A 13,005-nucleotide genomic window follows, 5' to 3' on the forward strand; every position below is an offset into this window, starting at 1 on the left:
TCTCAGGGATTCTGACCCAAACAACTTTGTCTGTTTTGAGAGTCAAGGGGGTACTTTGTCTTTAACATTATCCCTAATTCCTCTCCATTGAGACAGTATTTTGTGGCTCATTTCAACTATAAATGCCAAATGTTTGTGTGGTTTTTTTCCCCCACTTTATAAAAATCATCACAATGATCTTTATTTTACCAGACAGGAAGCACTGCTCGCGGCAATCAGTGAAAAAGATGCGAACATTGCCTTGCTGGAATTGTCTGCCTCCAAAAAGAAAAAGACGCAGGAAGAAGTCCTGGCCCTCAAGCGGGAAAAAGACCGGCTAGTGCACCAGTTAAAGCAGCAGGTGGGGGCCTCCGGCAAGAAAAGTGTTTTGCTGGGTTTGGATCCTTGGGTGCTTTCTCTGGGTTTAGCTACTCTTCATTTTCCCATGTCCATCCTGCAGGCTCACGCAGCTAAAAACAGGTAGGAGTGAAATGGCCTGAGTTGTCATTGGAACACCATTTTACTGCTTTTCTATGTTTATGTGCATGTGCCTGGGCTTGTGTGGTTTGCAACCAGCACTGTTTTCCTTTCTTTTGTATTAGCCTCATCTCCCCAGAAAGAGTGCTCAGCTCTCTTCCTTCCAGTGGACTTTGTATGACTTCTGACTAAATCTAGAAACTACGAATTAAATTCCGGGCACATTCTCTCCCCTTAGACCCGTTATCTTCTGTCTTGCTCACTTTCTGGGCCCTATAAATAAACTCCCCTCATCCAGTTCTTTAGATTTCTTTCTCTCCAAACTTCCACCTTTGGTTCTTCGACTATTTCCTCCCAGACCTTTCAGCCATGGAACATCTCCCAGCGCCTGGCACTGCCAGACGATGCTTGGAGACCTCGCCGGCCATCATTTAGTCAAGTTTTTTTTACCACCTGTTTACCCCATTATGCTGTTTTTTCCTCCTTGCTAGGCCACTGTATTTCTTCTGAGGGAAAAGGAAGGAGGGACAAAGTCCTAATTTGTGCAGAAAGTTCTTTGCTTTCTGGAGGGTTTTCTGGAAGTGGCTCAAATGGAAAAAATTGCACCTGAAGCATATTGCAAAATCATCTCTGAAATCTTCAGACATTATTTCTGCTCCATATATAGCGGGGTGAGGGGGGAGAGGAGGGCTGGCTTTTGGAAGCAATGGTTAAAGATATTCACTCAGCGATTCTAGTTTCATTATGAAACCCACTCAGCAGATATTATGACTCAATGGTCTCTGGTCTCACAATGTGGCTTCCACCTCTTAGCTAGGGCCGCATGTGGCTCCAAAACTCTCTGAATGCCACATGGTACCTACCACATGGAGTGTGTCCACATGGATTTCAGCCCTGAGTACTGGATCTCTGCCTGCTAGGGTTATCGGGGCTGAGTTCAATGTACAAGGTGAGTGGAAGGGAAGCCCAAAGGGATTAGCCCCTCTCTTCACAATTGGGCCGACCCTTTCCCTCCTCAGGAAGGAAAAGGCGTCCTTTGGCCCTGAACCAGAGTCCATTTCTCATGGAGCTGCCTTGCTGAAAGAGAGAGACCACTGCCATGCCTGGGTGCCCGCTCCTGTAGAGGGAGGGTCCCAGTCACTGCCAGACATTGGGGTCATTCCACAGAGCGGCATGCCTTGCTAGCGCTGGCCCCGGGGGTCGGGGGCCGCTTCCATCTGACCTCTTTGTTTGGGGCTCTGCATCTTCTACACTGGGGTTTTCACCCACTTGGCCGCAGAGAGTCAAGACGAGCCTCTTCCTTTGCTTTATCCTAACTCCTTCCTTGTGCGCCCTGCGCCCTCCTCTCCTGCACCTAACCATTGTAGCTTTCTCCCACAGGTTTATAGACCTAGGAAACAGCCCCTGAGCTCGAATATACCATGCACTTGTGATGCTTGCTACAGCCCAGATATTACGGCCAAGTACCACGGGTCCAGCTACGATGCATACATGATCCAAAGGTCTCAGGTCAGTCAGCTGCTAAGGAGACATTTGCCCCCCCAGGGGGGGTGGGGGTGCATAAGAGCTACATCCTATTTTGACCTTCACCTTTTTTGATGATCTCCAGTACTCAGTAGCCATAAAGTCTGGGACCATAACTGATAGCATTATATCTTGAGTGGTAATGTAATTTCGTTTAGGATGTATTGGCCAAGGGTTCCAGATTTGGTAGCCACCCTACAGGACCAGCTCGACTGAAATGACCTGGTATTGCTGCAAAGCATAGTAGATTACATTTTTCTTTCTGTCGCTTAGATATTTTGTGCCCCACATACCCCTGTATTTTTCCCAATAAGGAATTTTTTTTTAAGACTGCATTTTTTCTTTCTCAGTATCATGAAAATGCACTCCTGGATTCCAGGAAGGATTGCGTGTAGCCCTTCAATTTGCTCCTGGGAAACTGCACAAAGCCTTCATTATTCACGACAGGCTTGGTTTTGGGTATCATGGGGCACATTTGGGAAACCCCAGCCATGCAGAATTAGGCTCCTGCCCGGGCTAAGGCAGGGGGCAGCAAAGGAGGAGGATGGGCTCCTCAGTGAGTTAGGTTTGAACTCCTTCCCCACACTCTACACACCACAGAGCAAGAAAAAGCCCATGAATTTATGTATCCTTTTTGCAAATGATAATGATTCTAAGAATAAATGACTCATTTACTTATAAAAGCACCCCCTTTTTATGGAGTGTTTGCCCTGTGCCAGGATGTTTCTCCAGTGTCCCCGGGGATTTCATCCCATAGTCCTCACAGCAGCCCTGTAGTATGGGGATCAGGACGACCTCCCTTTTCTAGGGGACAAACCTGAGACTCAGAGCGTGGAATAACCAGCCCAAGACACACAGCTTGTAAGCAATAGAGCTTGGGTCTTGGATAGCCCACCTGAGTCCACACTTGACCCACCAGTTTTAAGAAAAAATTCAGAGTGACACGCAGAAGGTTATTCTAGAAAGTATGAGGTCCCTTATCTTTGTAAACCTGAAGTAGATGCCAAAATATCCATTTAAGAATACTGTCCAGCCTTTCACAAAGAGTGGGTTCTGCCTAGAGCTCTTAGACTTAGGCTGTTTGATCACATCAGTAATTACTAAGACTTTGCAGCTCTCACCATATGCCAGGCCTGGGTCTAAGGGCTTTATAAGTATAAATTCATCAACGCTCAACACAACCGAAGGACCAATGCTCTTATAGGGAAGGATCGAGTGGGCCAGAGAGGTTGAGTGCCTTGCTCAAACTTCACAGCTGGACACACTGTGATGCTTGAAGAGACCCTTTGCCACACAACTATAAATGGATTTTGTAGATGCCATCTGGAGTTGGACTGCTTAGGGTGAATCTTGCTTCTAGTGCTGAGTGACCATGGCAAGATACTAAATCTCCCTGAACCTCAGTTTTCTCATCTGTAAATTGGGCTAATAACCCGATTCAAAGGGTTGTTGTGAGATGTAATGTATATAAAGTGCTTTACGTGTGACTGGCACATAAAAGGTGCTGTGTGTACGGGAGGTGCTATTGCTACTACTACTTATTGATTTTATCACTACCAGCCAACACTCAGGGGCAGTTTTATTTTTGTTTCATCAATGGTGTTTTTTACTTGCTTATTGAAAACCTACTGTTGAACTGTGGGAGAATGAGCAGACAGATGTTGGCCCCTAAGCCTTTATGGTCCTTCCTCCCCTAAAACTCAAGCATTTGGGGAGCTATGAGCAGACATGTCAGGAACCCTAGACCCCAACTCCCAGCCTGCACTGAACAGGCCCATCGCACTTGCTAAGTTTGCTTGGTTTGTGTATACAGTCCACATAAACGTCAATAAGAGAGGGCATCCCCGGGAGGGCAAGTCCCAGACCTCAGTTATCATCCCCTGCATGACTGACTTGGGAAAGCAGAGCTGTTTGGGGCACCCAGGCCAATGGAAGGGGAAGGCCACGGGTTTGGGTATTCATCTGTCTGGTGTTCTGCAAAGGTTTTGAGGCAGACTGGCTCGTGAGAGAGGCCACCCTCTTCAGACTGCTTTTTAAGCATGTTTCATCTCCTGCAGAAGGTCCCTCCACTGCCCATGCTCTTCCTAGTGACTGACCATGAGTAGGTCATTCAACAATCCCCATACATATTACACATTGCCAAGCACATAGTAGGTGCTCAGTAAATACCTGTTGTGTGATTCCCATATGCCAGGCTCTATGCTAAGTGCTTTATGTATACAACGTGTATAAACATTATCTCACATTTTCCTCATAATCAACAAACCAGTGTATTGCATACCTACTATGTGCCAGGCTCTCTGCCAGGTGCTGGGGATTCATCCCCACAGATACTTAGCTGCCCCATTGAGAAAGTCATCATCCTCATTTTTGAGTTAAACCAAGGCTCTGAGAGCAGATGACTCAGCCCTCACTGCACCTCGCACACGTGGCTGGCAGCACAGGGTTGGGCCCAGTGCTGCAGCAGTGCCAACACTTTTCTTTTAGCTGGGACCTCCCCAAGCAACCCTGTGAGCCATGTACTAGCCCCCATGCCTCACAGACATCATTACAGAGGCCCACTTTCAGTGCATCAGCCCGTGGCTCCCAAGCTGCCCAGGGACGCAAGGGTGAGAAAGGGTAGGTAGCTTGGTGAGACCAAGGACCACGTTTTAATTCAACTCAACAGCTCTTCATTGAGTGCTTCTCTGTATTAGACTCCCAGGCATTTTTGGAATACATCAGTGACCAAAATGGCTAAAGACCCCTTCCTCATGGAGTTTACTTTTTAATTGGTGGGTGGGGGCAATAAACCATGAACATAATAAATAAGTAAATATATGGTAGAAAAAGAAAAATGTAAATCAATGTAAGGGAGAACAGGCGGGCCAGGGTAGGACTAATGGGCTGGTGACACTATAAATTAGGGTAGACAGGCTGGGCCTCATTGGGGAGAAGACATTTGCGCAAAGACTTGAAGGGGCTGAGAGGGTGAGCCCTGTAGATATCTAGGGGAAGGATTCCCTGGCAAAGGGAACAGCCAGTGCAAAACCCTTAAGGCAGGAGTAGTGTGCCTGTATGTTTGAGAATAGCAAGGAGGCCAGTGTGGCTGGAATGGAATGAATAAGCTGTCAGGATGGTATTGGGGTTAGGGTATGTGGTGTTGGACTCGTATGCAGGGTCTTCGAAGAGAAGCAGAAATTCACTGCAGGTAGGAAGCAGAATACACCAGCCACACAGCCTCAGAACCGAGAGGACTCCCTTGGGTACCACTCAGGGCACCCTATTTAATGCTGCCCAACCAAGCCCACTCCAGGTCCCCTGGCTCAGGCCTGCAAGGAATCCCAGTACTTAGCTTACATTTTTAAAAACATTGTCACTTTCATTGGAGCCATGAAGAAGAACTAATGCCAGAATTTGGTTTTGTCAGGCTGATGAGATTTTCGAGTAAGAACAGGGCCCTTAGACAAAATGCTCTTTCTGACATTCTGGCAGTCTCAACAACATACCATTGGAGTTCAAAATCCTGCACTCTCCTTGCTGTAAGAAGGCAGTTGGGGCCACCACCAGGCTATTTCCCTACTCAGGGTGATGGCTGCGCTTTGGAGAAGTGCAGTCAGCCTCCAGGACAGGCCAGAGGGTCTCAACCCTCAGTGGGCAGAAGCATGATCTTTTCTAAAGACAAATCTTATGATACACTCCTCACCTTCTAGCCGGCACGTCTGAAAAAAACCTTCCCTGGCTTCCCTTGCCAGTAGGATAAAGACATTGTCAGTCCAATGTGTTCTCTGCTTTGTACATGTGAGTCCCTCTGCCTGGAACATAGTTCCTTCTTTTCCTTGCCTACCTAATGCCCACTCATCCTTTCAATTTCAATTCAATGTCACTTTTTCAGGGATGCCTTCTGGGACTTTCTCCGTTGGGTCAAACACCCAATTTGGCACTCCTGTAGCATGTGTACCTCATTTCATTGCACTGTAACAGGTACATTTTGCTTTTATTTTTGTGATTATTTGAACAGTAATTATCTGCCCTACTAGTTTATGAGCTCTGTGAGGACTGAGAATGTGGCTCCATTGACTTCTTTGGTGACCACTCACCTCCAGGCCTAGCTACCAATTGCTACCACATATTGGGCACTTGGCAATTATTTGTCAAATATATAAATGAATGAGTGAGTGAATTTTCATGGAAGCGTATTTTTAAAAAGACATCATTGATCAATCATGACTTTAGACAAGACTTAGCCTCATAATTCTTCTTACCCCAATATTCTGGGCAGACACTACCAATCGATAGGAGTTGGTGGAAGAGATGAGACCTGGTTGCCAAATGATGACCAGAAAATCGTGCGTATCCTTTCTTGCCATGTTGCAAGACACTTTACAGAATTGCCTTTTCTCATGCCTGAATTATTTGCAATGGTGACCGTTTTGAACCTTCCCTCTGAATTTCTTCCCCATATTCTAGTTCAAAATCCCTCCAATTTTGGGGTTCTTCTTGACTAAGATGACAGAGTTTCCGGATGTGGTGGAGATTACTTATTATGAAGAGAGCCTTTACATGTCATGCCTGAAAACTTCTGAGTGTCTCATAAATCAGTGTGCCTAGAAATACCTAAACTCCTGTTAAACATCTGTCAGGAGAGCCAGAGAAGGTGATATGAAATGAATTCAAAAATTCCAACTATGCTTAACAACAAAAGAATCATTATGACGCACTTCAGATGTTGACAGTTGGGTTGGTTCTAGACTGAGAGCACAAAATAAAGGTTAGAGAGCAGTACAGATTAAATTTCTGTTATTTGTTGCATTAAAAAAGGTAAAGGATTAATCATAGTTTGGTAGTAGACAGATAAGGCTATCCAACTTCTCTGTTCTTCCTAATTCCATTTCTTCCCAAGCATACACCTCTGATACCTCTTTCTTAAAAAGTCTGGCTTCCAGAATTTTTGCTATTTTGGGAGAGAGTCTCAACTGGGAATGAGTTAAGCTTTTTGGTCTTTATTGGTCGTTCTTTTTCTAGGTAGAGTAGTTCTAAAAAAAATATTAATAAAAATTACCGTCTTTTTTTCTTTAGTGTCTTGGATCCAATCTCCCCAACTCTTTCCTCCACCCTTGAAGAAAGGAACAACATCAAAGTAATTAATTCTGAAATCATTGAATTTTCCTACCCCTAAAGGATTTTTGAGGAAAGTTTAAAACTGAATCTTACTCCCTAAACCTTATTCCCAAGTGCTCCCCTGTGTGCTGAAGTAGTGATATGCACACCCTTGAAGAAAATGCGTTTCTAAAATGAGGGCCTGACACTATTGTTTAGTTAAAAGTAGAACCAGCTTATTCCTCAGAACTGATTATAATACTTTTGCGATCAGAGATAAATTCTGCTTGTTATCTTTTCCGTTTCCTACCATTTCTGGGCATTGCTCTTTGCTACCAGGAAACAAACCAGTTGGTTGGCAGCGGGAAAGTGTTAAGACCAGGAGACTAGTCCACTGGTTCTCTCCGTTTTTCCCCAGAGTTTGCAGAGAAGGAAAATCCTATGTCCAAGTCCACATTCTGTAGGTGATGTCACGTCCATGCATCTATCTGGGAACCTATTTGAGTAGAGTCTCCTCCCTCCCCTGTGTGGTCCAGGAGGTTCTCGGACTGTCTCCAAGAATTATCCAAACAGGTGTGGCCAAGGATGGGAGAAGGCAGAGCTGACCCTGAAAAGTGTTCAGGAGAGCTGGTGGTACAGATGGGATCTTAGTCAAAACTGGATATTGGCAGAGGTAGAACCATCCAATCAGGGAAAGTGAGAAGCACCTGAGTGGGATGGGTGGTCAGGCATCTCTTTCCCCCTCTACTGGAGGCCACACAGTGTAGTGCTTCCTATTTACTTTTCCATTGCATTGTATGCAGATGACTTTTAATTGCCCTCTGTGGTTCAGGAGGTGAGCCCCGTTAAACAGCCATGGAGGAAGTCCTTGCAATGGGGTTCCCACAGCCTCCTGTTGTGGTTGGATGTGCTCCAGAAAAGCTTGATTTGATCCTAGCATTGTAACGTATCGCAGACTCGCCCCAGATTGAATTGCTGAAATGCAGATGCATTGGTTTTCACTGCAGACTCACTTTGGGTTAAGCTTTTCACGTCCCACGGGTAGAATCTAGCCATATCTCTATCATTGACTTTGATGCAAAGTGTGTTTACAGTGTGTTGTAGAGAATCCCCTCTGAAAAAAGAAATCGTCCGATCGCTCCTCAGCAGGCTAAGGGCAGGGCATTCTCGTGGAGGTAAAACCTGAACTGCTGCGCCCTTCTGTAAACCGTTTCTTCTTAGTGTCCAAGTGGTGGCTCAGGACGCTTGTCTGCTCTCTTAGGCTGGAGACCTTCCTGGCTCAATGCTGCTTGGGCCCCGACCCCACTACTCAGGGAATCCATTTGGCTTGCCTCTGCAACACAAAATGGTACTCAGAGATCGTGGAGGCAAAGTGTTTTCTCCTCAATTCCATGTTTCTCACATCCCTTTGGAACTGCATCTTTCCCAAGCATCAAGCTGACTCTGATGGGCTACTTTCTGAGTCTTTCATTTGAACGAAGCCATGTTTTAAAAACCACTTTCGTTTTCTTTCCTAAGCATTCATAGAGCACCTTTGGTGGGACTGTATTGGGCATTCTTGGGCTCTAGAAGGAGGTGTTGACTTTGTCCTTGAGCCTTGGGTTTTTATCATTTCTACCTGGCTCACAAAACGAAATAGGGAAAATTGCTATTTGGGGCATGTTACCAACATTCAAAAACTTTGTTTCTGGAGGAGAGGTCAGGGAATGCTTCCTACAGAAGTAAGTATTCCTATGAACTTTATGATTGGCAATCCGTAGCCTATCTTTTGTGACAAGTGCCTATCAAACATGATGCTTTCTCTTAAGTTTTCAAGGATCCTAGTGTTAGTATTGCTAGTTTTAGGAAAACTTATTCTTTGCAAGTATATGTTTTTAAGTAGAAAAACTTGAGAAGACCAACTTGACCATTGTGTTGCCCAACTTTTAGAAATACCAAAAAGGAGAGTTGGGTCTGACTTTAAGTTATAGAGCGATTTACCAACTTGCTTCAGTAATTTGAAGCACCCCACAGTATCTAGCAGTTGGCAGAGCACGTCAGAATAACAGACTTAGCTGAAGGTGACCAAAACAGAGAATCACATACAAATGCCAAGAAGATCTCTCACATGCTGTCTCTCTTTTTTTTAATTCAAATTTTACATCTGTGCTCTATTTTTAAACATTTATTTTTTAAGTGATAATGCATGTTTTACCAAGCCTCTTATTGGATTAGACATGTTTGAAATCCCCCCAACTTTAACCTGTTCGTTATTGCCTCCAACACATTCAGATGCACCTTCCAAGCAGAGAGTATATGGGGGAAATTTCCCAAGAAGTCGACCATTGGACTTTGGGAAGGGAGGGGCACAGCAGTTGCACTGAGTAGATTTGGGAGGATCTTAGACTGACGTTGCTTCAAGAAGACAAGGGTGGGTGTAATATATACAGTGTTCTTGCTCTTCATGACAGTTTTCCTATTTAACATTTTAGAGTGGGAGGAACTAACAATTTTTGAACTCTTACTGTGTACCTGACACTGGGCTATGGATTTTAAGTATATTATCTCAATCGTCACAACTCTGAAAACCAAGTGCTTTTAATCTCATTTCAGGGATGAGGAAACTAACATCCAGGACCTGGGTAAAGATGCCACAGCTAGTGAAGGGTCTCACTCCAAAGCTCTTCCATGCTGTTCCCAACAGATGCCCCAAGTTGGTGCAATACCTAGTTTAGGTCATAGCCCCATGAAATGGAGCTAAAAAGTAGCATAAAAAGAAAGCTTTATTCTGTGACCCTGAGCACCACTCCCAGCCCCTCTCAGGGCCTCAGCGGGCTCCTGCCATGACCTGAGGTCACATATGCAGGCCAGGGAGAGCCACTTATCTCTTCCGGCATCACCAGGCATCCCTGCTGCCATGGGGGAGAAGAGGCTGTGGCCTTGATCAAATGTGCTGCATTTTCTGTTTTCAGCATGAAATGTTGGCACTTGCCTTTTGTATTTCATTTTCAAGATATCTGCGTGAAAGTCTTTTTCCCCTTTAGTTTTCCATTTTCTTCTTCATCATTTAACATAGAAAACAGGTTTCTCCTGGTTCCTTTCTCTCTCTCCCTCCTTTCCTTCCTCTCATCCTATAATTAAAAGTCCTTTCAGGCTGTCTTCACCTTATCATTTCAAATGAATTGAAAAAAGACCTGACTTCCTGCTCTTGTGTCTTCTTGATGCTAAATTTCAAAATGAAAGAAAAGTTTCTTCCCCCTCCCTTTTCACTTCATACTGGCCTTGGAATAGCTGTTTAAATCATACTGATTTTGTCATTGATCAGCATTGTTGTAAACTGAGTTTGCCCTTTCCTAGCTTCAAAATTTCCTCTTTTTTGGCTTTTTAAAGTAATAATTTAACAGGAAAAAGGCTTTTCACCCTCCTCTCTCATGATGATAGAAAGATAATTATCAAACACAGAATTTAACATTTCCAGTAGTTTGTCTTTACTCTGACTCAGCTCTGTATTCTTTTTGGGAAGATGCCACTTTCTTCTTCCATTCTCTGTGATATGCTAATGGCAGAATGAAAAGTTCCAGAATCTCCCATGTTTAATGTTTTAAAAAATTTTTAACCCATAATCACGAACTATATTAAAAAGTAATACTTAATTGTGTAGCCATCCTTATTATGTAAATTATATTTTTCCATAGTTGAAAGCATATAAATAAATGTTTTATCCTAAAAATAATATATGTTTATTATAGAAACTTGGAAAAATGTAAACAAAAATCTAAAATCACTCATAATCCCGCCACTCAGAAATAACTGTCATTAAGATGAATAGTTTCCTACATTCCATGGTCTACATACATATTTGAACACAGGCATGATATACTACATAATAAAGTTTTTAGTCTTATAAACATTTCATGTTGTGTGCATTTTCCCATGTCCTTAAAAGTCTGCAAAAATATATATCTTGGTTATATGATTTCCATCATTGCAATATTAATCGTATCATTCTTCTATTGTGATTTCAATTTATGTCAGGTTTTTCACTTATAATCGCACTTGATAAACATCTCAATACATAAATCTTGTTTGGGTTTTTTTTTTTTTTTTCGTGTTATTTTCCTTAGGATTAGTGCCCCAAAGTTGAAATATTGGAGGTATGGGCATTTTAAGGATTTTAGAGAATTAAGAAATAGCTCTCTCCTACAAAGTACTTGACATATGTAAGTTTTTACATAAATGTCATCCGTTTGTGTTAAGTTTGTCAAAGCTATAGTCTGATAACACGCACTCCTAGATTTGGGGCAGAATATTACTCTAGGTAATGCAAATGGTCAGTAAGCTGAGAGAGCAAGAGGCAGAGGGAGGTTTTTAAAACTTCTTAGGGGAGTAGGCATGGGAAGAAGTGGGCAGTTCATTCAGCAAATATTTATTGAGCATATACTATGCGCCATATACTGTTCTGGACACTGGGGATGCTGTCGTGAGCAAAACGCAAAAATCCCTGCCCCAAGGGAGCTGGTATTCTGTGAGGGACAAATGAGAAACAAAGACATTGAATATATGGTACGCTAAATGACAATAAATGCTATTGGGGGAAAATAAAGGTGATATTCTGGGAGGTGTCCTGGAGATGATTTTGAATAGAATGTTCCCAGAATGCCTCCTGAACAAGGGACACGTGAGCAAAGAGTTGCAGGGAGGTGGGAGGTGAGCCACGTGGAGTACCGTGCAGGGAGAGGCCTCCGCGGGGACAAGCGGAAGTCCCAGTCCCAAGTGCAGTTGCTGAGTTGACAAGGTGGGGGAGCCAGAACCCCACAACACCAATGTTTAGATGAGATTATTTTTTTTAAAAAATATGCACACAAGGACCAAAACCCCACTCTCTTATCTTTGCCCTGATAGGCCATTGGGAAATGCCTATTGGACACAGCCAGGAAATGTTTATTCAGATGATCTTTGACACAGTCTGGGAATGGAATTGTGCAAAGAGTTTACAAATTCAGATTGGACAGAGAAGCTGTCATTTTAGAAAACAGAGAATATCCTTAGTTCAGAAGGTTTCAGTTCAGGGTGATTCTTGATGCCTAGAAACCTTCTCCCATTTACCGATCATCTCAAAGTGGTTTATTTCTTCTCTCTCCTGGCCCAGCAGGCCTAGAATTACAAACACAGCTCAGACGCCAACCAGAAACCCTACTGCTTTGGGCTACCTTGGGTGTGTGCCAAAGCTCCTTTGGGTGCTAGGCTAGGAAGCAGGCATGTGGGTCACAAGTCCAGGCAGAGTTTCTACTATTCGTCTTCTTGGGTTTGGGAGCCCATTGTTCTCTGAGATGTCTGATGCAAGCAGCCACACAGAAAGTGTAGTGTTAAATGTTTAAACAGAACAAGGCAGCCTACCCCATCAGGGAATCTCTGGCAGGAACAGAAGGTGCAGAGTCTGAGAGTGAATGTGGGGAGTTCTAGCTCAGCTCTCCCCCCAACTCACTGAAAAACCTCGAGTGCCTCATTTTGCTTCTCTGTCACAGGCTCAGTTTCCCCATCTCTAAAGTGAAGGAAGAGAACGAACAGACCTCTAAGCTCCTTGTAGTTTCCATAGTCAGAGATTACTCTAGCACATTCACACATGTAGTAAATTGAGTAGTTGATCTACACCAAGAATTTTGAGGGTGCAGAGGCAAATGACAGCAGGTGCTTTCCTGGAGCCTACAGTGAAGTAGGGGAGATGCATTGTTTAGCAGGATATTAACACAGGCATCATTTCTTGAAGAAATGGTATTCTAGGCACCGTATACTACTTTTGCGGTTTTATGACAATCTCCACAAAAACTTGAAGAGGTAGGACCATTATTATCCTTCCTGTTCAGATGGGGAAGCCAAGTCACAGAACTGGTGAGTGGTCAAGTGGAAATGCCCAGTGAATCTGCCTGTGGGGGTAGCGCTCTTAGTCTTTTTGTCTTCCCATTGCAT

The 13,005-nt window shown here is 43.8% G+C and overlaps 1 protein-coding gene across 1 annotated transcript in view; it reads left to right on the forward strand.

The window, feature by feature from the left end:
* The window catches only part of ERC2 (ELKS/RAB6-interacting/CAST family member 2), a 931,911-nt gene that overhangs the window by 705,715 nt on the left and 213,191 nt on the right, over positions 1 to 13,005 (forward strand). The window contains 1 exon segment of the mRNA XM_081072100.1: positions 193 to 340. Within this exon segment, the coding sequence (XP_080928226.1) occupies positions 193 to 340 (148 nt within the window).

The sequence above is a fragment of the Rhinolophus hipposideros genome (genome assembly GCF_964194185.1).
Source record: "Rhinolophus hipposideros genome assembly, chromosome: 14".
Taxonomy (NCBI): domain Eukaryota; kingdom Metazoa; phylum Chordata; class Mammalia; order Chiroptera; family Rhinolophidae; genus Rhinolophus; species Rhinolophus hipposideros.